At 41.2% G+C, this 23,365-nt stretch overlaps 1 protein-coding gene across 11 annotated transcripts; it reads left to right on the forward strand.

Moving 5' to 3' along the window:
• The first annotated feature begins 231 nt into the window (after positions 1-231).
• LOC307079232 (putative helicase mov-10-B.1) lies at positions 232-23,343 on the forward strand. Of its 11 annotated transcripts, none has more exons than XM_079741422.1 (33): positions 232-428; positions 742-1,536; positions 1,953-2,037; positions 2,445-2,570; positions 2,770-3,395; positions 3,493-3,644; positions 3,843-3,982; positions 4,327-4,504; positions 5,124-5,547; positions 6,207-6,271; positions 6,407-6,573; positions 6,664-6,766; positions 7,018-7,187; positions 7,432-7,528; positions 7,837-7,978; positions 8,209-8,461; positions 8,612-8,725; positions 9,408-9,600; positions 9,747-9,889; positions 10,018-10,194; positions 15,073-15,185; positions 15,527-15,723; positions 15,899-15,996; positions 16,653-16,750; positions 16,897-16,995; positions 19,165-19,321; positions 19,428-19,545; positions 20,788-20,979; positions 21,090-21,164; positions 21,253-21,378; positions 21,705-21,793; positions 22,000-22,112; positions 22,865-23,343. In XM_079741422.1, exons 11-33 carry the CDS (start codon positions 6,443-6,445, stop codon positions 22,933-22,935), a joined length of 3,069 nt encoding a protein of 1,022 aa, XP_079597548.1. In that variant the 5' UTR covers positions 232-428; positions 742-1,536; positions 1,953-2,037; positions 2,445-2,570; positions 2,770-3,395; positions 3,493-3,644; positions 3,843-3,982; positions 4,327-4,504; positions 5,124-5,547; positions 6,207-6,271; positions 6,407-6,442; the 3' UTR covers positions 22,936-23,343. The 11 variants fall into 11 exon arrangements, with proteins under 11 accessions (XP_079597548.1, XP_079597545.1, XP_079597551.1 ...); XM_079741419.1 differs by having other exon boundaries at positions 2,770-2,995; positions 3,194-3,395; positions 3,493-3,982; XM_079741425.1 differs by having other exon boundaries at positions 2,770-2,860; positions 3,194-3,395; positions 3,493-3,982.
• Positions 23,344-23,365: the final 22 nt, after the last annotated feature.

A 23,365-nucleotide genomic window follows, 5' to 3' on the forward strand; every position in this document is an offset into this window, starting at 1 on the left:
CAGGTTAACTGACCTAAAGAAATGGAAAGTTGATAATATATTTATAAATAATATATATATTATAATATTATAATATTATAATAATATAGTGATATATGATATGATGTATATATGTATATATATATTTAGTGTAATACGCCTTTTTGCAAGTGCAGCCGTAGTCAACCAATCAGAGCGAAGTAGCATCACGTGCGAGTGATTGGGCAAGCGAGCGGAAGAGAGAGAGGAACGAGTACGAGGCAGTTTTTCTGCGGGTAAAAACTAGCGACACAGGCGGAAAGCGAAGTAGAAAGAGAATAGAATAAAGAGTTAAAAGAGGATAGAGAAAAGAGGAAACAAAGCAAGGTTTTGGGGAGCATTGGGCCTCACTTTTGGTTTTGTTTTTTTGGATTGTTTCACGGGACTCTTGTTGTTCGTTGGAGGACTCGGTGAGTTAAACCGTGTAAAATGATGATGATCAGTTGTTCATGTTTTCTGTACTTGTTAGCTAAACAATGGGAATGTAATTCTTTTCATTTGTGGAGGCTACTGTGTGTTTTAGTTTACAGTAAGCAACACAAGGCTAAGCATGATCAAGTTCAATGAAATTGAACGGCGCCGCCATTTTAGGTGCGGTCCGCCGTGGTTTGCAGTGTAAATTGTATGTTATTGTATGAAACGTATGTTATTACACAGTTCTTAATTTCGGTATAATGCATGTGAACTAAAGGACATTTTTGTATATTGCCTGTTGTAATACAGGCCGGGTTTTTTATGAGGAGGAGATCGTGTGGTGGAACCGAGAAAAGAACAAGATGGCGAGCTACCTGTAAAAGACATCTTCGAGCCGTAGCATTTCATGCTGCAGGACCACCCTCCTGTCCACCATAATGCTGGTGTAGTTTCTTTTTTTACATATTTGATTTTGAAGGGAAAAACGGTCTGTCTAGTTACTGGACCAGATGAAATGAGACGGAGAGGTAATAAAGTCTGTCGGCACGAGGACCTTGGATTTATTAAGTAAAGTGGCAACGGTTATACAGAGTCATAAGCGTGAGAAATCGAATATGTCTAAGTCCCTAATCAGCGCTGATGGTTCGTCCGGAGCTTCGCCTCCGTGGAAGGTCTGCTTCAGAAGAAGGTGAAGAGTCTCAGAGTGATACAGTTTTATACTGTATCTCCTCGTGATGAGGTGTGTGCGTTTGAGATGTGTGTGGTTGTGTGTGTTTTTACTTGACCTTGGCTCCCAGGCACTAGTGTATGCATGTATATCTTCTTGTGTTCCTCCTCACGGGGGAGAGCTTCAGAGCATCTCCTGTTGTGGTCCTCCCGTTCTTGAGGATGACTGGTGCATTGTCTGAGTGTCTACCATCTGCCGGGAGGAGAAATGGGGCCCTGGCTCCGGCCCTGACCTGACTATATTCTCATGTATGTGTAGCATCTCCTGTTGTGGTCCTCCCGTTCTTGAGGATGACTGGTGCATTGTCTGAGTGTCTACCATCTGCCGGGAGGAGAAATGGGGCCCTGGCTCCGGCCCTGACCTGACTATATTCTCATGTATGTGTTATGTGTTAAAAGTTGACTATATTATAAGGTGACTGCCATGTGATGTGCTCATTAAGCTAGGGTAGGAGTTAGCTATATTTATAATGTACATGTGATGTGCTCAGCAGGTTATTTTGCCCAACAATTTATTCTTTTTTTTGGTTTATATGGTTTATATTGCGAAATGTGTATTTGTGATTTCTCTGATGTATGGATTCACCATTTTATTTCTACATAATGAACCACAGTTCAAAATTACTTATCAGTCTTGGTGTGTCATAATTCATTTAGTCACATACTGCTCCTAAAAAAAACCTAGAATCTAGCCCTAGTTACATGTAAATATATGCAGTGCTACATATGGATTTATTATTACGTGCTTTTGTATATTGATGGAAATTCTAATGGCTTTTTTCCAAATCCCTCAGGGCTGAACATGTGGTCAGCGTCACCTCAGACAGTGCAGAACTAAACCATGGATGCATGGTTTTCGTATTGTACGAGGAAGGAGACGTACGTAGCATGTGTTAAACGTAATTAATTCAAATTTTGGGGAGGGCAGGGAAGACCTCAAAACAATTTGCTTGTTTCGTACCATGCACACACACACAAACACACTGTGTAACTTCTTATACAAGCAATATCTTTTTAGAATTTTGAATCTAGATTTCAAAGCGCCTCTGTACACAACACCCTCACAATCGTCTGTTATCACGAAGGAGTTTACTCAAGATCCTCAATTGATATGTGCACACATCTACAGGTTTCACATTTGCACCACAAATGTGAAACCTCTGTGACAGTATGTCCCCATCTCTTTTCTTTTGGCATCACAATCTCACAACGGTTTTTGTTCAATGATTTGAAGAGAGATTCAAAACTCTAACACGATTCTCATATTTCCATTTCTCCTCTGACAGCCGGTACTCCTGCTGCGTGTGACAGTGTGTATCTTAACCAGTACGCTGCAGGGCAGGAAACTACTGGCCTAACTCTCCATGATGACCATGGAATCAGCACAGGAAAGCCATTTAGGATTGATTCAGGTATCAAGATCAAAATATATTGTATATTTTATGATAGTGGGTGATGATAGTGAGATTATGATAGATCATTAAATATTAATAGATTTTTAGTTTCTACATATCATGATGATTGATGGTGTATTAGGGAATTCCACATTTTCTTTCTAACTATTTACTGATTCACAAGATGATTACATTAACAAATTCCTCTCTGCTATAGGAAAACAGTGTGAAATCCGAGTGCAGTGTCGTTTTCCCCAGTCGGATGTGTTCTGTGCCAGGCTGGTCTTCCACTTCAACTCAAACAAAGGGTCCGAGGCATTCAGAATTGACTGTCCGATAGAAGTATCGGACATAAAAGCACGTTGGTACAAATGCTAGCCTCCACTGGCTAATACAAAATAAAAACGCCGTTAAACATCAAGTTCGTTGAATGAGTCTCTGAGGTATGATACACGACTAGGATAATTTTTGGTTGAAAAGCAACACACAAGACAATGCCCAAATGAGCCCTCATGTATGATATGAAGGCATAAACACTAACAGCAAATGGAGGCTACAACAACGCTGCTCTGTCATTGGACACAAAGCACCTTAATTAGTCAAATAAATGAAACCCTCTAACTTGTACTTCTTCCTACTAGAACCGCAAAAAGTAACGGTTTGAAGACTGTGATTCATTTGAAGAAATATCGTTTACCTGCTGAAATGAAAGGTTTCATAAGAGACCTCAATAATGGTGGCTCATCATCAAAGGAAAAGTATGTTTATAAAGGATGATTATATTGAAATCAATGAAATCAACCGTATATCAGTCAAGCATTAGGGATGCGGAAAGCCAAGAGGGTGCGTTTGAAATTTGTTAATTGGTCAACAATGTTATTTGAAATTTGAATTTAAAGAAAAATGCTGTTACTCAAATGTTTCTTCATCATTTGTTTAGGAACTTGCTGGAAACAGCTTAGAATGCAGGAGTATGCCAAGAGGTTTGACTTACTGCTGCTTCTGGAGGAGTATGAACAAACCAAATGCACGAGGCAATCCTACCTGTCTGACATTCGGCGAACCAGAAGCAGGGAACTGTTTATTATGAAGGTTTTGAGTACCATCCAAAGGCTGCTTCCCCGCACGCACGCACGCACGCACGCACGCGCGCGTACACACACACACACACACACACACACACACACACACACGCATAAACACACACGCACACACCTATCTGAGTAAACCTCCCAATTGAAACACTTTGGAGATATCTCAATTGTCTCTTTTTCCCACTATATCCTTCAGGTGGAAAGTTTCTTGCAGAACTTTCAATCTTGTCTGCCAGGAGACCAGGTGCTGATCAGACCACTTGGGGTTTACCAGTGGCACCGAGCACGTGTCCATAACATAAATGGGGATGAGGTACAGCTAAGATTTGGCAACCGGTAAGAACTCAACATTTATTTTACTACCAAGTTCAACAGTGGCAATTTGTTGTAGTAATGTCACAAATCGAAAAATAATTAAAACCGTAATAGTTCAGAGTACGGTCCTTGACAAAGCCCCCTCACTCCTCCCTGCTCGTCTAAATAACAAGATTCTGTATTGTCGTTCCTGTAAGTTGCTATGGCATGAAACACCTGCTAAATGACTAAATAGCAAGTAGTAAAATAGAGACAGTAACAGATACATAATCGGCATTATTAATGTTGTCCTAACCTTTTTTATGAACTCACTTGGTTGGTATTAGGGGGTCTGAGTGAGAGTTGTTTCTATATTATGACCGCAGGCGGCTGGAGCTCTTCAAGGACAACATGCAGTGCACCGTTCTCTTAACTATCAGCCGCCTTACCAGTCGTATCCACCACAGGGCGGTGGAGCTGGCGGCTACAGGCGGCTTGGAGAAGGTGCTGTTCCCGACTGGGACCAGCCCCACGCCCAACCACGCCCCCCCCAACGGAACTCAGGTCTGATGACCCTTATTCTCACAAATCAGACTTTAAATAAACAGTCCAAAATTACGTAGCAGACGAGCTAAATCTGGGCGAATACGGTGGCTAACAGCGAATACAAACTCGGCCAGCAATTGCAAATGTTTCCCAGTGGGAAGAAGCTAACCCATCCGGTCCGGATCCAAATGTTCTTAGAAAAGGTGTCTGTAGAGGTTTCTAAATAAATACTTAAATCCTCATCTGAAAGCTTCCTCCACTGGCGCACATAGGTTTAAATTCTGTAGAATATCTCCATAACAAAACAAGAAACCAAGCCTTAAATCAAAATAGGCTCATACAGTGGCAGGCGCAGTCAGCTCGAAACAGATATTCTCACAGCGCATTTCACCCATTAACAGCTTTAAATCTTACCTACAGCACCTTTGATGATCATAGTATCATTGATGATTAAAACAGCTTTTCACAGCTTTATTAATCCAGACCTTTTATTTTAAAGTCTGTTTGACCAAACTCTGAACAAAGAGCAGTCCAAGGCTGTGCATCACATTGTGGCTGGCTCCTCCAAGCCAGCTCCTTACCTGGTATTTGAATGAATAACACATTAAAGTGTAATCTTTGCTTGCAATGTGCGCAGGTAAAACAGTCACTTTGGTGGAAGCCATCAGGCAGGTAGAGAAGACCCATGCCTCCTGCCACATCCTTGCCTGTGCCCACACCAACTCTGCCGCTGACCTGCTCTGTGAAAAGATTTTTCTTTATGAACTTAGGTTTTGTTTACTATTACGTGTATGTTCTTGCCGTCCTGCTCTCCTTCAGGGTCATCTAAAATGTAAACCTTTGTGGTTGGTGATGTAATCTGATCTCACTCTGTTCCTGTGTTATCTTCTGTTGGTTTGGGCCTGTTCCTCGACCCCCTGGGGAGCGTCGGGAATCAAAGGGTTACATGGCACGACCGCGACCTTGCGTATGACATCCTGAGGAACTTCAATCAATAGATTACCATCTGGTTAACAAAGGCTTTTGGTTTATTGGGGGACAGCTGCCCTCAAGAACCCATTGTAAGTGTATGAGAACTCCTGACTTTAGCTACTCAGTGGACTTCTCCTTGCAAAGTTTTAGAGTATGAAGTAAGATGCAGGGGGAACTCCCATCTAAGTCATCAGGTTATTGTAGTGTATGCCTGTTTTATTGTTTGTTGATGCATGTTGTGATGTATCTTTGTTCGTACTTTTATTACAAATATATATGACCACCAATTGCCTACAAGTATTGTGTGATTTTTGCATCTAAATATGTCATCTGTCTTAGACGCAAACTCTTAGAGAAATTGCCACAACATCGTTCAGAAACATGAGTTATAATCATATAATCTCTTGTGACATACTTGGCCTGAGAAGGAGTGTTTATTCAGGAAACGAAACCTTGACGTTGGCTCATATCTGTCATCCGCTATGTGTAGGTAATCATTTCCATAATTGTATAATGTGTATATATATATATATATATATATATATATATATATATATTAATGGGCCTAAATACAATAAAACAATCTTGCTTGTCATAAATGTTTTGACATACTTGGCCACATGTATGTCAAACACATGAGCATTCACAGAGGAAAACGAATTCGGGTCATATCCATCATCCGCATTGTGATTGTTATCTTTACCATAATTGCACTCATAAACGCCCAATGACTAGATTTTTTTTTCAGGATTGTAGTTCACTCATGAAGGCGCATGACTGTGAGCTGTCTGACACGCCCACATTTACCCTAATGTAAGTTTCGTTTCTTCCAAAGCAACCTAGCCATTATTGTCTGTATGTTTCTTCCGTAGAAGAAACCGCCCATCATCAATGTGGAAGAATAAAAACCTAGTATCCAGATCATTACCGCTCAAATTGTCTCTGCAGTTCTTCTGTTAACAGCAGGTTTAACAGACCGTTACAATGAAGATGACCATATCTCAATCCGTCCTATTTGGACTAGACTTTCGTGAATATTTAAAAGAGACGGAGCGAGCCAAGCTTGATGGCAGAAATCAACTAAAACTCATCTATAACAGCGAGTTCAGATACAGGTGAGTTATCTTTATAGCCTAGACATATTCGTTGAATATTAAAAAAAAATGGCAATGCGATAATAAATAAATATATCGGCGTAATTTCAGGAATGAATGCATTAAGGGTCCGAACTTCAGCACGATTCTTTATGCTCTAAAAGTCACCGGCAAAGCCACCATCTGCCGTGGAAAGGTTTGCTTCGACTCAAAGGTGAGATATGCCTTTGCGTTTCTCCAAGTAAAGACAGGAAGTTAATAATCACTGTACTTATGTGCTCTCCTCTTGTCCACCAGAAGGGTCTGATGTTATTATCATATACATTATTCTGCCCTCTTCAGATAACAGAGACAATCAGCTTGCTCAATAAATTAGGCCTATGCTTTGATGCATATATTGTAATGTCTTAAACTCAGTGAAAGGTCCTCCACTACTATGTCTCATAAAAAAAACACTTCCTGTAGTCTCAATCTCGGGATCAGTGGCATAATTCCTCTCGGATGAGGCAGCCGGTGTCGTCCCGGAATGGGACCTCCAGTCCCAGTCCATCGAGGTCCTCCCCGTGCCCCCCAGCAGGGACAAGGTCCCGGAGAAAGCTGGCCATCCTACTCATGGCTAAACTCACTAGAGACAAGTAAGAACTTTTTGTGGTGGTCTTTTTGTCTATGTAAGAAAAACAGCAGGTGTATACACAGTGTATGTATTTGGAATATTTACCCCCTACACTAGTACTACATGTTATTCATATTACTAGTATCACATTATCTGCCCTTAGTTAAAGTGCATTGCATTAAGGAAGTGTACAGCATCAAACAAGTCAGCACATTGTTGCAATACTCCTCACTAACACTGTGTTCATCCTCCTCTGACACCCAAAGGACCCAATTCGTCTCTGATAAGAATGGTGTCTTCATCAGCTCAGACCACGAAGGCGCAGACAGGAAAATTTGCTTGTGCGTGGAGGATGATAACAAGGTATCAAGGATTCAAAACTTAAATGCAAATGTTGTTTCTTGTGACACACACTTAAACATGCAGGATAACACTCCTTTCCTCTACTTTTATCAAGTGTGTCCTGCACTGCATAGATTACAGGTTATGCTACTGTGAACAAATACAAGATACTATTTTATGTCCTACATTTGAATAACTGTTTCCTTCTATACTGATAGCGTTATCCTACACTATCCGACACCATCTTGTGATAACAACATTCAATAAGCTAATACAGGGCAATGATCAGGTACGATTATTACAAGAGCACCTCTGTTTCTTCCTGACAGCAAGTTGTGCGTCTGTGCGTGAGGAACGCCGGGACATCAGTGGTCTACTTCACCTACTACACCCTGCTGAACTGGCTCCCAGACTTCACCCTGGAGGACGAGCAGAAAGTGACCCGTGCTAGCCCGCTGACACTAGCACCAGGCAAGACCACAATTAATGATTGGTGCAAGAATTAATTGGTTTGAGGCGGCTAACATGCAAAACAAAGCTAAAAAAATTAAATGGGTGGATACTTAGATTGGTTCTTACATTTGACCATTTTATTACTGATGTAAAGGATGAGAGTATTTCTCCCCTCCACACGGATGTAACAATAAAATAGGTATGGTTATTAGCACTGGAATTGTATTCATGCCTGTTTGCATCTACAGGGGACAGCTATGAGATCCAAGTGCTTTTCCAAACGAGCTTGGTGGGTTTCTACCCTGCAACGCTGGCCTTTGAGTTCAAACCCGACCCGATGCCCTCGTCTGTCGCTTTCCACATTGTGCGATACATCGAAGTGCAACGGGTCACTTCTTTGGGTAAAGAGCTGGCCCCCGTGGCGCCCTACAGATTCTCCCCCATCTCTGCTCTGCCTTACTCAGAGTCCTGCTCTATCGTGGATGGACAACCCCCTGAAAGGTACAACGACTACCACACACCATTTGTGCAACATATTGTTTCATGGATTTGGGTTTGTGAGAGCTTGATCACAATAAAGTATTTGATTTGTAGGTAACACTTGTTCAACATTTTTCAATTTTCATTTTCATTTTTCATTTTCAAAACCAGGGACTCTGTGATGCGTCTTAATATGGAGATTGAGCTGAAGAACTACAAAGTTCCACAATATATGAAGCAGCTCATCGACTTGCTTAAGAACCCTGATTATAGGATGGATCCAAGGTATGTTTTCCATAGAGCCTCAGTCCATCCCCTTTCGCGCCCCCCTTGGAACCTTAGTTCACAAAGAAATATGTACAGGATTCAACAGCGAGACAATTTATATTTTTTATCCCGTTTGAATTGTGCCATTAATTACACATAGTATGTTCTTCAATGAAAGAGCATCGATCTTCAGAAAGGGCGAGACAAAAGAGACAAAGTGTTCATGTTCAAATGTTGTAAATATGATATGATAATATAGCTAAATATAATATAATAAATAATGGCAATACTTCATTGTCATCGTTTATTAGTCTTGTTTTGTGATACCCATATATAATAAAACTTACCTACAAGATAAAGAGACTCGCTAGCAATGTGTTTTATTGATCTGGCTCTCTTCTTAAGGAGTCTTGTGATTGTATTTGTGAAACTATGAGTCAAGGACACAAGGCAGATATTAGGCATACCAGTTTATCCAACCGGTTTAGGTCTAAATATAAGCACTAATTATAGTTTGAGGTTAATTACATTTTCACCAGAGAAACATTTTCATATTTCATGAACGCTATTTCTAACATAACCAATTCAAACAAATTCATGATTTGTACAACAAATCCATATTTTTGTAAACATCCATCAAACGCGAACATTGAAGAAAGAAATTGTTCAAACTCCATTCCTATTGTGTGTATATATGCAGCACACAAGGTAGGAAAGCCCTGCTGGACAGCCCCCTGACCATGGAGAACTACTCTGAGAGGTTCGAGCTGCTGCTCTATCTCGAGGAGCTTCAGATGCTGAATGACATCAAGCGCTACAACATCCCCAACAAAGACAGAGAACACGCCACCATGTCTAAGGACCAATACAATAAGAAGCTCCTCGTGCTGCAGGTGGACACCATCCCACACCTCCCACACATTGCCTCATCTTACCTCTGAGCGGGCCATGCATTCACTCACTCGCTTAATTACTGACTCATGAACTCATTGTTGTTAATTAGGCTTGCTGATATCTTTACTCCTGCTGTCATCCTCAGGTTCCCGGCGTGGCGGAAAACCGTCCGTCTGTTCTGACGGGGGACAGGATCCTGGTGCGCCCAATTGGGGAAACCAGGGAGAAATATTGTGGCTATGTTCATGCAGTGAATATGGATCAAGTGAAACTGGGCTTCAACTCAAAGTAAGATAGTCCAAAGGTCTAAAGCATAAATTATGTCACAGATGCATTAGGCCTGACTTTACGATGGTCCACCTACGCTCAACGTAATTACAACAGTTTCCCTTTATGGTGTCTGTCCGTGACTACAGGTTACTGGATCGCTTCATAGACGGCATGCAGTTCAGCGTTGAGTTCACGGTGAGCCGCTTGCCCATGCGTCTGCAGCACCGGGCCGCGGAGATGGCGAAGAAGCACGGGCTGGGAGGGGTGTTGTTCCCCAACGGGCTTTCTCCTCTGGAGACCAACCCAGAACTACCCTCACTCAGGTGGGCACTGGATCAAAGGGGTCTTCTTCACTGACAGTAAATCTGGGAGCGGATTCAGCCATTGGGCATTTTTGCATTGAGGTTGAGCAAATATTTTTATCTGAAGCATCTTACGTGGACAGTGAATGCAGAAATGTGTTCTAGGCAAGGCAAAGCAAGGCATCTTTATTTATATAGCACTTTTCATACACGAGGCAGACCCATAGTGTTTCACATAAAAACGTATAAAGACACATAAAAATATATTAAAGAAAATAGATGAAAGAAAATAAGGGCAAAGTAAAGAAATGCATTGTACAAAAACTGCAAAAGTTAAAAGTGCAATGTATTTAAGATTGTAAATATATATGATATTTAGTAACTAAATCCTGCTTTCCCATGTTTCATGTTTACTCTGGGGATAATTAACAGATTTGTCTCAGAAGATCTTAGTGGTCTAGAAGGCTTATGCAGTGGAAGCATATCAGTTATATACTTTGGCCCTAAACCATGTTGGGATTTATAGGTAAGCATTACGATTTTTAAATAAATTCTTTGACGTACAGGAAGCCAATGTATCGATTTAAGAATTTGTGTAATTTGTCCCTATTTTCTTGTCTTTGTCAGAAATCTAGTAGCAGCATTCTGAACAAGCTTTAGTTGCTTTAGAGGTTTTTTGTAAGACCGGTAAGGAGACCATTGCAGTAATCAAGCTTACTAGTGATAAAGGCATGTACAAGTTTTTGTAAGTCTTGAGTGGACATGAGCCCTCTAAGTCTTGCTACGTTTTTAAGATGATAATAGGCAGATGTTGTTACTGATTTGAATGTGACTGTTGAAATGTAAATCTAAATCCATGATAACCCCTAGATTTCTGGCTTTGATTGCGAGCAAGAGAGAGGGAAGGTGTTGGGTTATTTTAAGCCTTTTTTTACGTTTGAGCACAAAATACAATGTCTCAGTTTTGTCCTAATTTAATAACATTTTGGCACATCCAGTCTTTGACTTGCTCAATGCACATGCACAGCAGATCTATGGGCAGATAGTCATTTGGTGATAGCGCTACATCGATTTTCATCAGAAAATCGATTCATTGGCCGACGCATGTCATGACCTGGTACGATAGGTGGCGCTGTACCCATTTCAACTAGTGGTAGTAGAACCAGCTGACCTCTTTACAAGGACGCAAAGTGAACTGACCGCTGTTACGCATACGGCCACAATCCCTTTCTCTCATATGTCGCGTTTCAATCTGGACTTCAGAGAGTCAAAGCCAAAGTTCCTTTCCCTTTTACTACTTTAAAATTTTGTTGATGACCAACGTTTAGGAAAACATGTACTTTTAGTTCAGCCTTGGATGAAATCGAAGTGTAGTGTGTATTGAATGCAAGTTGATGATGATACACTTCTTACACTTCTTCAGAATCATGATTGGAAGATGTCATAGCAGCCAGTTGAAGCCAGGAAGTGATTAAGTTGCTGGGGATTAGCTTTCTCAATGATTTTACTTAGGAAGGGTAGATTTGATATTGGTCTGTAGTTGTTCATTTTAGAGGCATCTATGCTCCACTTTAATAACTGCAGTTTTCAAGGCTTTCGGGAAATTGCCTGATTAGAGAGAGCTGTTCAAGGCATCAACGCAAAAGTCGGATGGCTTTAGTGTGTTACTGTTTCCTCAAGAGTTCTAAAGTATATGACATTAAAGCATGTCATCCTCGCCACCAGGGGCGTAGGAATGAGTTTAACATTGGGGGGGGACACATAGCGGAAACCTGACAGATCCGTTAATGGTTTGAAATACAGAAATATGTCATCAATTAACTACACTGAAAAAAGTCACAAATATATTTTATTCTACTAAAAAGATAAATTTGTAAATGTAAAGGAAAACACATTTTGAATGGCAGTAATGAACTGATAAATATCAAATCAATTCTTTAATTGCACGCTCAATCATCCAGCTTTTTAGAATAAGCGGTGACAAGACGCTGTGTTGCGCTTTCAAAATAAAATAAAATATTTTTCTCCCCCTGGTATAATTTTTAGGTGGGACAAATGCGCCTGTCTCCAATATTGGAGGGGACACGTCCCCTCCGTCCCCCCCGGTTCCTACGCCCTTGCTTGCCACGTTACTTTTCGAGATTTCGATGGATATTGATGGCGAGTCTGATGCCTGCAAACTCATAGTATTTCTGCTTGGAATGGAGATCAGGTAGAATTTGTGTTGGGGGGTTGGTCAGGCTGTCAACAGTTGCAAATAGGGAAGTCTTAATTGCAGGCACGGAGGCTCTCTTTATAGATGTCATGGTGAATAGGAAGTTTTGTTTTTTACGCCAGTTGCATTCAACCTTCCTGCATTCTCTTTTCTGGGCTATTACGAAAGCAGCTTTTCTCCAGGGTGCCTTTTGCTTTCCAGATATCGTTTAAACCTTATAAGGTGCAAGGACATCTAAACAAAATCAAATTAAAGCTTTCTACAAGATCAACAGCACAACATGTGTTGAGAGGTGGTAGCAAGGAGATGGCCTTTTTTTAAATTACTTTTGAATGTTCATTGATATACTGTTTTTTGGCATTATTTGATATAGTCTGTGTGTCGTGAATAATATATATATTAAAGAAAACACAGAAGTGGTCCGACAATGAAGGATCAGTCACCAATATATCTGAAACATTGAGACCCTTTGTGATAATCAGGTCTAGCGTGTGCCTCTTACAATGAGTAGCCACTTTCTCATGTTGAGACAGTTCAAATGTGTCCAAATGGTAAAAGCTCCTTTGCACCCTTGTCATTCAAATCACAAAGTATGAAATTTAAAGTCACCAGTTATAACTAGACATTCAAAATCTGTGGAGATTATGATCAATAATTCTGTCATTCATCGAAAAATGTACAGAATATGTTGGTGGCCTGTAAATGATTTAAAATCAAATCTCTGGGTGAACATTTGAATACAGCACAAAGGTATTCAAATTATGTAAAATCACCAAATACATGTTCCCCCTGAAATACATTTTTAAATATAATAGCACCTCTTTTTCCAGATATACATACATCAAAAAAGTTCTAGCTGGTTCTCGATCAGAATGGATGCAAAGTTATTTTGTTCTAGCCATGTTTCAGTAAAAAACATAAAATCAAGTTTAGAAGTGGTAATAAAATCATTTAAGGCTTAAGGTTGATTTTGGTTTGGAGGGATGGGTATGAGGTTTGTTAGGTTAGCAGTGTGTCTAAGTTTCCCTTTGTTTACTCTCTTAGTAGTCACAACAAGAATGCAAATGTTGCCATGCTTTGACGTAGGCAGCCTTGGTTTCCACAGTTTATGCAAAACTTCCTTTATAATGTGTCTACGGGTAAACCCTTTTTTGTCCCAGTAATATTCAGGACTACTATCAATACAGGGCGGGGGTGCCCTTTGCTTGGTTGTTATCAGCCTTTGGCCATTACGTGGTAATAGTACAGGTGTCTGGCGTAGTACAGGTGTAGAAGTATAATAGTATAATAGTATAGTATAATAGTGTAATATAGTATAATAGTGTAATATAGTATAATAGTGTAATAGTACAGGTGTCTGGGCCTCGTAGACACAGATTCAGATTTAATGCCACCATTTTCATGTTTCTTCAATTAATGTGGAAAATCATGATGGGAGGAGCTCATTTACCTCGTAAGTCAGTTTCTCTTGTGGGACATGAACATATGAAATGTTCTCCCAGGGGAATAGAATCACTAGGATATTAGTTTACTATTGTTTTGTGCCATTCTCTCGCAGCATGAGCTACAAGTGTATACCTGTAGGGGAGAATTAACAGATACAGCTAGCAACATACACCCTCATTTAAACCTCACCATAACCTAAACTTAACCCAACTATCTTTGAATTTATACCAAACTTTGATCTTTGTAGCTTAATAAAAAAATAATCGAATTATTTTTTTTATCATGTTTACGTCACCTCCACTTAAGCAATGTAGCACCTTGTTTGCTAAGCTGAAGCATTATTAAGTCGCAGTGGCAAGTAGATTGGCTCTTCAAGCAGTTTAATAAGAATTTGGGTTCAGCCTGAATCCAACGTAGGAGAGCAAGAATCCACAATGTCCCATCCTACGCATTGTTTATTTATAAATAAAAACATATGAATGTTACGCAATGGCGACCTATGAATGTACTCTAATTATAAACTATGGATGTTAAACAGTGGTAATTTATGGAGGTTAAACTGTGGTAACCAATGGAAATTATACAGTGTTAACCTATAGACGTTAAACAAGGGGAACCTATGGAGGTTAAATAGTGGTAACCTGTTAATGTTGAACAGTGGTTACCTGTGAATGTTAAACAGTGTTTAGCTGTGGAGGTCAATCAGTGGTATCCTAAGGAGATTAAACAGTGTTTACCTGTGGAGGTTAAACAGTGTTAACATGTGAATGTTAAACAGTTGTAACATATGGAGGTTAAACAGTATTAACCTGTGAATGTTAAACAGTTGTAACATATGTAGGTTAAACAGTGTTAACCTGTGAATGTTAAACAGTTGTAACATATGGAAGTTAAACAGTGTTAACCTGTGAATATTAAACAGTTGTAACATATGGAGGTTAAACAGTGTTAACCTGTGAATGTTAAACAGTTGTAACATATGGAGGTTAAATAGTGTTAACCTGTTGGGGTTAAACAGCGGTAATTTGTGAATGTTAAACAGTTGTAACCTATGAACGCCACATCATGATGACATGTTTTACTGGTAGATCTGTCAGTATACTGACGAGTACATCGACACTACAAAAGCAGAATCGTATATAACATTGTTAGAATAGTATATTATTAACCACTTATTACCTTCTCATATACTCAACCCTTTAAACCACCTCCTCCATCATTGCTTGTACTGGCTTCAGGCTGTTTGACCGAAAGCTGGAGGGGAACCCGGAGCAGTACAACGCCGTCCAGCACATCGTGGCTGGCTCCTCCAAACCTGCCCCCTACCTGGTGTTCGGACCGCCCGGTACAGGTGCGTGCCCTGTGCCGAGCTTCAGGGACTGCTGCTCTGCGTTTTCAGTGGCCTTGTTTTCTTTGACTTTATATTCCACAATGTAGGAATCTCAGTCCGACAGCACATTTAGTTCTCCAAGATGCAAGTCCAACACAGAGGGATTTACTACAATATCTTTGTCTTTGTCTGTTTTTTTATTCTAGACATTCAACACATCATTTCTATTTTATAGGATACAATATTTGACCACATAATCATCATGGTCTATTGTATACTGCATGACGACTGGTATTTTGAGAACGTGTTGTAGATAAGCAAATAGCCGCAACTCTCCCCTGAACACAGTGTTTTCTGTGCAGGCAAAACGGTCACTATGGTGGAAGCCATTAAGCAGATCGAGAAGACCCAGAAATTGTGCCACATCCTGGCCTGTGCCCCCTCTAACAGCGCCTCTGACCTGCTCTGTAAGAAGATCCTGGAGCATGTGGAAGAGCGGAAGGTGTACCGCATGTATGCCAGCAGCTGGGATGCTGAGAGAATTCCTGATGAACTGAGGGTCAGCATCAAATGCATATTTCCACATTTAATGACTGAAATCAAGTGTTACTTTACTGGCTTATTGCATTCATTGTCAGTTGTCCTAACAGTGCATCACTTGTATTACCTGAGCCTGGCTGTCATGTGTAGAGGAGTGTGACTGTATAACTTGTTGCACATGTATGTGTTCCCAGGGCTGCTCTAACCGCATAGGAAATGTGTATATATACCCCTCGAAAGAGGACCTGCTAAACTACACCATCATTGTTACAACCCTGTGCACCGCTGGAAGGTAGCTAACACCAAATACTGAATAACTACTACTATTACTGCTATACCACCACTACTACTACTGCCACCACTACTACTACTGCTATGACTAATAATATAAAACGAAAAATGTAAATAAAGCTGCTCGCAGCCTCTTATGGTATTCACAGCACACACTGACAACAAGAGCAAATTATCTATCCACACAATTTTGAGCAATAGCCCTTGACACAACTAGCTATGACCTCTAGGTTCATACCAACCTGAAAACACCTTGGCCCTGGGACCTTGTGAAGTAAAATACTTTGATGTACCCATTATTCTGCTGTATACCTAACCGTGGATACATAGGCACTTTTGACCAGTCACAGGCTGAGCTTTGGGCGTTATCAATCAAAAATAATACATAACCACCACAATAACCACATTAAGTGTATGAATAGCTAATACTTCATTTTCTACCGTTTGCAATTGCAGCCAGTATGAATCCGCAGCCTAAGCCCTCTAATGTCAACTACACTCTTACTGAAAAGGCACTTTCACCAAACCTTTCCTCATTGGGAAATATGCAATTAATAAAGTATATCTTAAGAATCATGTTCGAAAAGTTAAAGGGGTTGCCTTCTTGGAAAATAACCAAGAGTGTGTTATGAATCAAGTTTGTGTTTTATCTGTTAGGCTCGTTACAGGGGGAATGCCTCCCGGACATTTCAGCCATGTGTTTGTTGACGAGGCAGGACATGCTGTTGAGACTGAATGCATAATCCCGCTGGCAGGTACAGACTCTCCCTCTATGTGTGTGTTGTTTTAATGTGGTATTGGTGCATATCCATGTATTAGCCATACGTCATCCTCAGATGCTTTGGATAATAGTGTTTGTCATTTATTGATCATCATTGATATTTGATTCCTTTGAACAAAGGCCTCGTCCAGCCAGAGTCTGGTCAGGTGGTCCTCGCAGGAGACCCCAAGCAACTGGGACCCATTCTCAGATCGCCCCTGGTTCAGAAATACAGCATGGGTAAGTGTGTGCACAACAGAAACACACACCGTAGATATATGTGCAACTAGGTGCACAGTTTTTTCCGAACTATAATGTGTTTTCATTCACCGATATAAATAATTCATTCCTAATTCATTGATTCTTCCCTTTAGTCAACAATGAAAATGTGTCCCGCAGCACCCAACACCACAAAAGCATCAAAGAGCACATGCCTTAAGGAAAGAGACTAATGCCGACAAAGATTTTTGAAATTGGTCCAGTATTAAGTTGGGAAGCTGCAGCCATAGTCTGCAAAAACGGGCTGCAATGTAATCCTTCGAGGATACAGCGCCCTGTTAATGGACGTCCTCTAACAGTACTAGTTCTTGCTATTGAGAGGCTTTGATTATCTTCTAACAAAAAGGATCCTCAAATATAGCTTTATTTTTTCCTCAGCTTGATCGAGGTCTGTTTCTTATTGTGTCAAGCCAAGTCCTGATTAATGAGTAGTCCTGCGAGGGTACAGTTCTTGCAGGTAGAGAACGGGGGAAACGTCAGTGAGAGCTGGCGAGAGGAGAGTTCTTTGTGTTGGACTACCGAGAGCATAGTGTCACATGTTATCTTGGGTGAAGGAGAGTTGAGATTGGAATGGCAATAAGGAAGCATCCTATTGGCCCAAATGATTACTCTATCATTGTTACGGCCTGAGGGTGGGGGAGCCCAACAACACGACAACAGACGACGGTTGTAAAGTTCAAACATTTATTTGCTGGGAATGAGCAGCAGCTGGTCGATACGGGATGCCAGCCGGGTCGGTGTGGAAACCAGGAAGGTGGCGTGGAGGGACAGCCCCACTCTTGGGAGAAGATGCGGACAGGAGTAAAGGGTTAGAACCCGACAATATTGAATATTAGGACAAAGACACATAGAGACCAGGAACGCTACTAACATAGCTAGACTGTTTTACGATCTGGTGAAGAATGGTTGAGAGGGCCGGAGTTGATAAGCAGGAGTTGTTTAGATGATCCACAGCTGTGTCTGGTTGAGGTGGAGAAGGAAGAGTTCGGAGAGGCTGGAGTCCACTAGCTCCGCCCATAACAGGAAAACACGCAGACAGACAAATCACAGAGGGCGATCCTAGCTACCACTAGGATCTACGGCAGACACCGTAACACAGCACGTTTTGTAGATACTGGGGCAGTTTTCGCTCAATGCTGGATGGCAATTTATTTAATTTAATTTCTACGTTAAGTTCCTTAGACCCAAAATTATCGAAAAATAGGGTCCTCATACCTGCACAGCGGAATGTGTAGCAGTGCTTTCTGAGAGGATACAGATAGGGGTATGGACACTTGTCAAACATGGGAGAGAGAAAGGTTTATCAAAGGCGAGAAGGAAGACACAGGACGACACATAACAACCCAGTTGTCTTGTTATGGAGTGATTTATTTTAGGACTCTTCTTGACAGTAAAGTCATTGCAGGGCTCCAGACTGCGACCCAATGGTCGCATTTTGTGACCAAAGTGAGAGTGTGCGACTGAATCTGGTCGCACATGCGCGACCAGCTTTCATTTTTTTATTTTTACACGTTAAACGGGGAAGGAAAAAGGTAGACAAAAAAAAAAATTAGACACATTAGATGGAACGCCGGGGAGTTACACTGTGTGGTGTTTGGCCTGGTGCTTTAGATTGCTGTGCAACCTGTCGGGTACCTGCGGGTACTTTATGTGCCATAAAGGGCTTTTCACCCGGGAGACGTTTGTCGCGCCTGCTGCATTCTCAATGGAGAGGCAATGGGGAAAAAGGAGGCGCAGCGTCCTGTCAAGCGGCACGACAAGCGGGCGCACTCTCATGAAACTTCCGTGCTCGTCGAACGCATGCGCGCACACGTGGAAACAGTTGGTATAGATGAGAATCCAAAAATGTGACACTGAATTTGAAACCGCGCATTGTAATTAATTTAACAAATAATTTATGGCTAACAATAATAATTATAGCTTCATATAGATGATTAAAGTTCCATATAGGGGTTAGGCATTTTGTTCAAGGATACCCATATAGAGACAGCAGACATTGGTGTTTGAACCCAGTCAAACCCCCTAAATCCCCCTGCCGGTTGACTTTCCTCACAAACACACCAACTATAGGCCGCAGTATGTGAGTGTGTGTTATCGGGTGTCATTAAATATGGATTCTCCATTCAACAGGCATGTCTCTGTTGGAACGGCTCATGGACACCATGCCTGTGTACCGGAAGATAAGTGACCTTGACGATGAAGGTGAGGAAGACAACGTCAGCAATGATGACTCCAAGCAGGAGGCTTTCGACCCCCGTTTTGTAACAAAGCTGTTGTGCAACTACAGGTTTGTCTTGTTCATTATCTTCTATAATTACCGTTATTCACGGGTTACCTTAGTGTTTGATAGACCCTGGCTGTTCCGTTGATTCTACTGTTTCCTTCCTCCTCAGGTCTCATCCTGCCATCCTGAAGGTCCCCAACGACCTCTTCTATCATGGGGAGCTTCAGGTGTGTGCGGACGAAGTCCTCCGCAACTCCTTCTGTTTGTGGGAGCACCTTCCCAAGATGGTAATGAACACACATGTATACACACTTGGTAATGAACGAACACACACACACTTGGGCTGGCCCCAATACATAGTTTCAAGCGACGAGTATACTTCAGGTTTTAGGAACAAATATTTAAATTCATATAAACAAAATAATCTTTCCCTGCCTCAGAGACCACTGCTGTGGAACTTTATCAACTCAATGTTTCCTCTTTTCATTTCTGCTGGGCTTTTTCATAACGCACAAAGCAGTACTAAAATATAACATAGGATTGCTGGGTGGACACCAGTGGCTTTTGGATACACTCATAGGTCTGGGTCCAACTGGGGTAAGCCAGAGCAACAATGTAGCCTGATAGTATCTAAAGACACACAGCTTCTATACTTTGAGAGCAAGCTTATTTCCTATCAGCACAAAGCAAATTGTTTGTTTTAGAAAATGTGCCAAAAATGTTGCAACCTGTTCTATTCATCTTGATAAAATCACTTGGCAGGTAGGGCTTTTTGGCATCTTCTGGCCTTGTTTTAACATTCTGTTGAATACGTTAATCTTTAACCCTTCTAAAAACATACTTATCTCTTATTTCAATGGCCACGACTGAACAGTGAGATCCCCACCATGGCTAACCATATCATGGGGAGAACAGCCAATAAATATTATTATTACCACCAGTTATTTAAAGTCTGTGTCTGTCGGTCACACTGGTTGGCAAGTGTCAAAGTACCAAAGTATAATGGGAATAATATAGAATAATCCAATAATGTTCTCATATCCAAATACAAAATGAACGAAGGATAATTAGGTCACCCCATGTTTGGCCAGGACAGTTTCGTGATAGCTACCCTTAACTCAATGATGCATTGACGTGCTTGAAATCTCGCAACTTTAAATATATATTTTTATTTATTCCCTTGGATGTCAGTGGTATATTTGGACGAAATGTAACCTTACCTTCTACCTGCAAATCGCAAATATGCATGGATATCAAAAAAATATGCATTATCATTAAAGAAAAAACCTGAGGCAGGCTTTCAAATACTGAATTAGGTTTTTGAATAGCTTTCTAACAAAGATATATCCCAATATTCACACTTAACCACAATTTACAAATAAACACATGAACTTGTAAGGACTCAAAATTTAAACAGTTGCAACCAAATGTGAAAGAGCGTATTAAGGTTGAGCTAAAGTATAGACAAACACAAACACACACAGACACACACCAACACACACACTGATCGCTCTACTGGGTCATCACAGGGCTTCCCAGTGATCTTCCACGGTGTGACCGGTGTGGATGAGCGGGAGGCCAACAGCCCGTCGTTCTTCAATGTAGCTGAGGTGGAGCAGCTGATGGACTACGTGAAGAAACTGCTTGAGAGACATGGGAGGAAGGCCCATTACAAAATCTTACCCAAAGACATTGGCATCATCGCCCCCTACAGGAAACAGGTAGCGACGACATGCACCCGCTGTTGCTAAAAAGTAGACCACCTTTTACTTACTTTGTGTCGTGAAAGGCATACTGAAAATAAAAACCAACCTTTCCCCTTGAATAACAGGTGCTGAAGATCCGCAAGGGCCTCAAGATATTGGAAAAAGATCTGAAGAACACAGACCTCACTAAATACTTGAAGGTGGGAGGCAGAATTATTTGCTGATAACAAAACGATGATTGTGCTTTTTCCCGAGCGGCTGGTTAAATTGTGTGGTGTCTCATGTCAGGTGGGGTCTGTGGAGGAGTTCCAAGGCCAGGAGAGGATGGTGATGCTGGTGTCCACGGTGCGCAGCAGCCCCAAGTACGCAGACCACGACCAGCAGTTCGACCTGGGCTTCGTCAAGAACGAGAAGGTGTGCAGCCTTACAAACTCCCCTACACAAACGGCCATGACCACCAGCCATCAGCCAATGGCAGATAGATTGGACAATTGGTCAGGCTCAAAGAACAAATGTCTAAATGTTAATGTATGAAACTTAATCCATCCTAAATAACGTTTGGATGGTAAACTCACCAATCAAAATAAAATTGTGGGCAAAATTCCAAAAGTACCATTAAAACAAAGCACAAAATAAAACTCATGAATGTATATGTTATACACGGGTAGAGAAGCGTGCCACAAACAAGCATACACACACATCAAGTTCATCTTTGGATCCTTTGTTTGTTGCTTTGGCAGAGGTTTAATGTTGCAGTGACTCGTGCCAAAGCCCTGCTGATCATGGTGGGAAACCCCATAGTGCTCGGTACAGACCCGGTTTGGAACAGGTGGGTATCTTGCTATGAATGACTGTTTGGACCTCAATAGGAGCGAGTATACGAGCTGCAGAAACTAACTAACCCTAGAAAATGTATGAATGGAACAATAAAAAGGGAATGTTTGTCTGCTGACATTCCTTCGGCGGCTGGGTTAAATGAAAGCTAGTAGTTGTTGGTACTTATTCCCTTGTCTGTTTCTCCTCTTCCATCTCTAGCTTTATCGAGTACTGTAAAGACAGCGGTGGCTACACTGGTGTCTCGTACGCAGAGGAAGAGGAGGATGTGGTGGCCCGACTCGCCGCCCTATGGACAAGCATCGAACCAAAAGGTATTATGCCCACATACATCAGTTTCCCCACATTTCAGTCAGTAGCTGGGGTAGCTTCCCCCCAGCAGGAAAGTACTAGGTTCAATCCCCAGTGTGCACAAGACTACCTGTAGGCATCCTTGAGCAAGTTCTGCAATGATAAAATCTATTTGAATTCACTGTAAACTCTTTGAAAAGGTTATTGAATTAAAATAACTAAATAGTAGGATGGGACCGTGTTGGCTGTAGCTAATGGCTGAACGGGCCAATCATATAAGCAGCATAGCTAAGCAAAACCGGACAGAAATCCTGACTCTGTCCTCACACCAGGTGGTATGTATCACAAAATAATTGTTAGATGTGTTTGAGAGAGGTTATATGTAAGTACTACAACAGAAATGGGCACATCTATAAAGGTTTATGGTATGGTGTGATGGTTAAATTTGGTTTTCATATTTTTATATTAGATCATTTAGGATTGATTTATGTTAATCTTTAGATTGTTAAGATATCTGTATATAATTCAATATTTGGTTGGAAACATTAGTTTGATATAGTTGGGTATTAACGGTTTGCACAGACTGATATTTTGGCCAGCTGGCATCAAACAACCAGGATGTGTACCAGCCTGACTACGGCCTTGAACGAGCCTGATGCCTCCTGGTATCTAGCCATGCCCAGCCCCAGTCTGCAGATAGCCTTCTCCCCAAAACACACGCACACCAATAAACACCTCACCCTCACCTCCTCCCTTGTCATCTTAACCCCCCCAGGGGAGACAGAAGAGACAGGAGAAAGCCTCCTTCAGCAGCAGCTGGACCCAGAGTGGAGGAATGAGCTGTGATGAAGGGCGTGGGACGATTCCTCCATTCGGTTTGGATGGAAGTCAATTCATTGTTTTCTGGATCATTTTCTTGACTTCTGCTGTATGTTTATGTTCACTCACTGTGATGACTCAAATAATCATTAATCATTTGGATGAAGTAAAAAAATGTGATGGATTTGGTATAGTGGTTTGAAGGTCATCTAAAAGAAAACTACTGGAAATAGTGTGTCTTTCAATTGCCCGTTTGTCTTTATTTTGTCAAAGTAAAAACATTTAATCTGTGATCTTGAAAGTTTTCTATTACTTGTTTGACAGTACTCACACAAAAGATGAGTGCACAGGGAAAAATGTGCCTTAATGCTGTGCATACTTTAATATGAATTAAAGTATTGTTATAAATAAAGAGCCTTGTCTTGATACAGTCACCGTTTCGGTTAAAACACCTTTC

Source organism: Pollachius pollachius (genome assembly GCF_949987615.1).
Source record: "Pollachius pollachius genome assembly, chromosome: 8".
Lineage (NCBI taxonomy): Eukaryota > Metazoa > Chordata > Actinopteri > Gadiformes > Gadidae > Pollachius > Pollachius pollachius.

What these genes read in the sequence shown, in the direction of transcription:
- LOC307079232 (XM_079741415.1), top strand. Translation starts at nt 6,443, where the DNA reads ATGAAGATGACCATATCTCAATCCGTCCTATTTGGACTAGACTTTCGT. An exon ending in AGGTTTGCTTCGACTCAAAG is followed by an intron (nt 6,767 to 7,017) that starts GTGAGATATGCC and finishes CACTTCCTGTAG; the next exon opens with TCTCAATCTCGGGATCAGTG. An exon ending in GATGGACAACCCCCTGAAAG is followed by an intron (nt 8,462 to 8,611) that starts GTACAACGACTA and finishes TTTCAAAACCAG; the next exon opens with GGACTCTGTGATGCGTCTTA.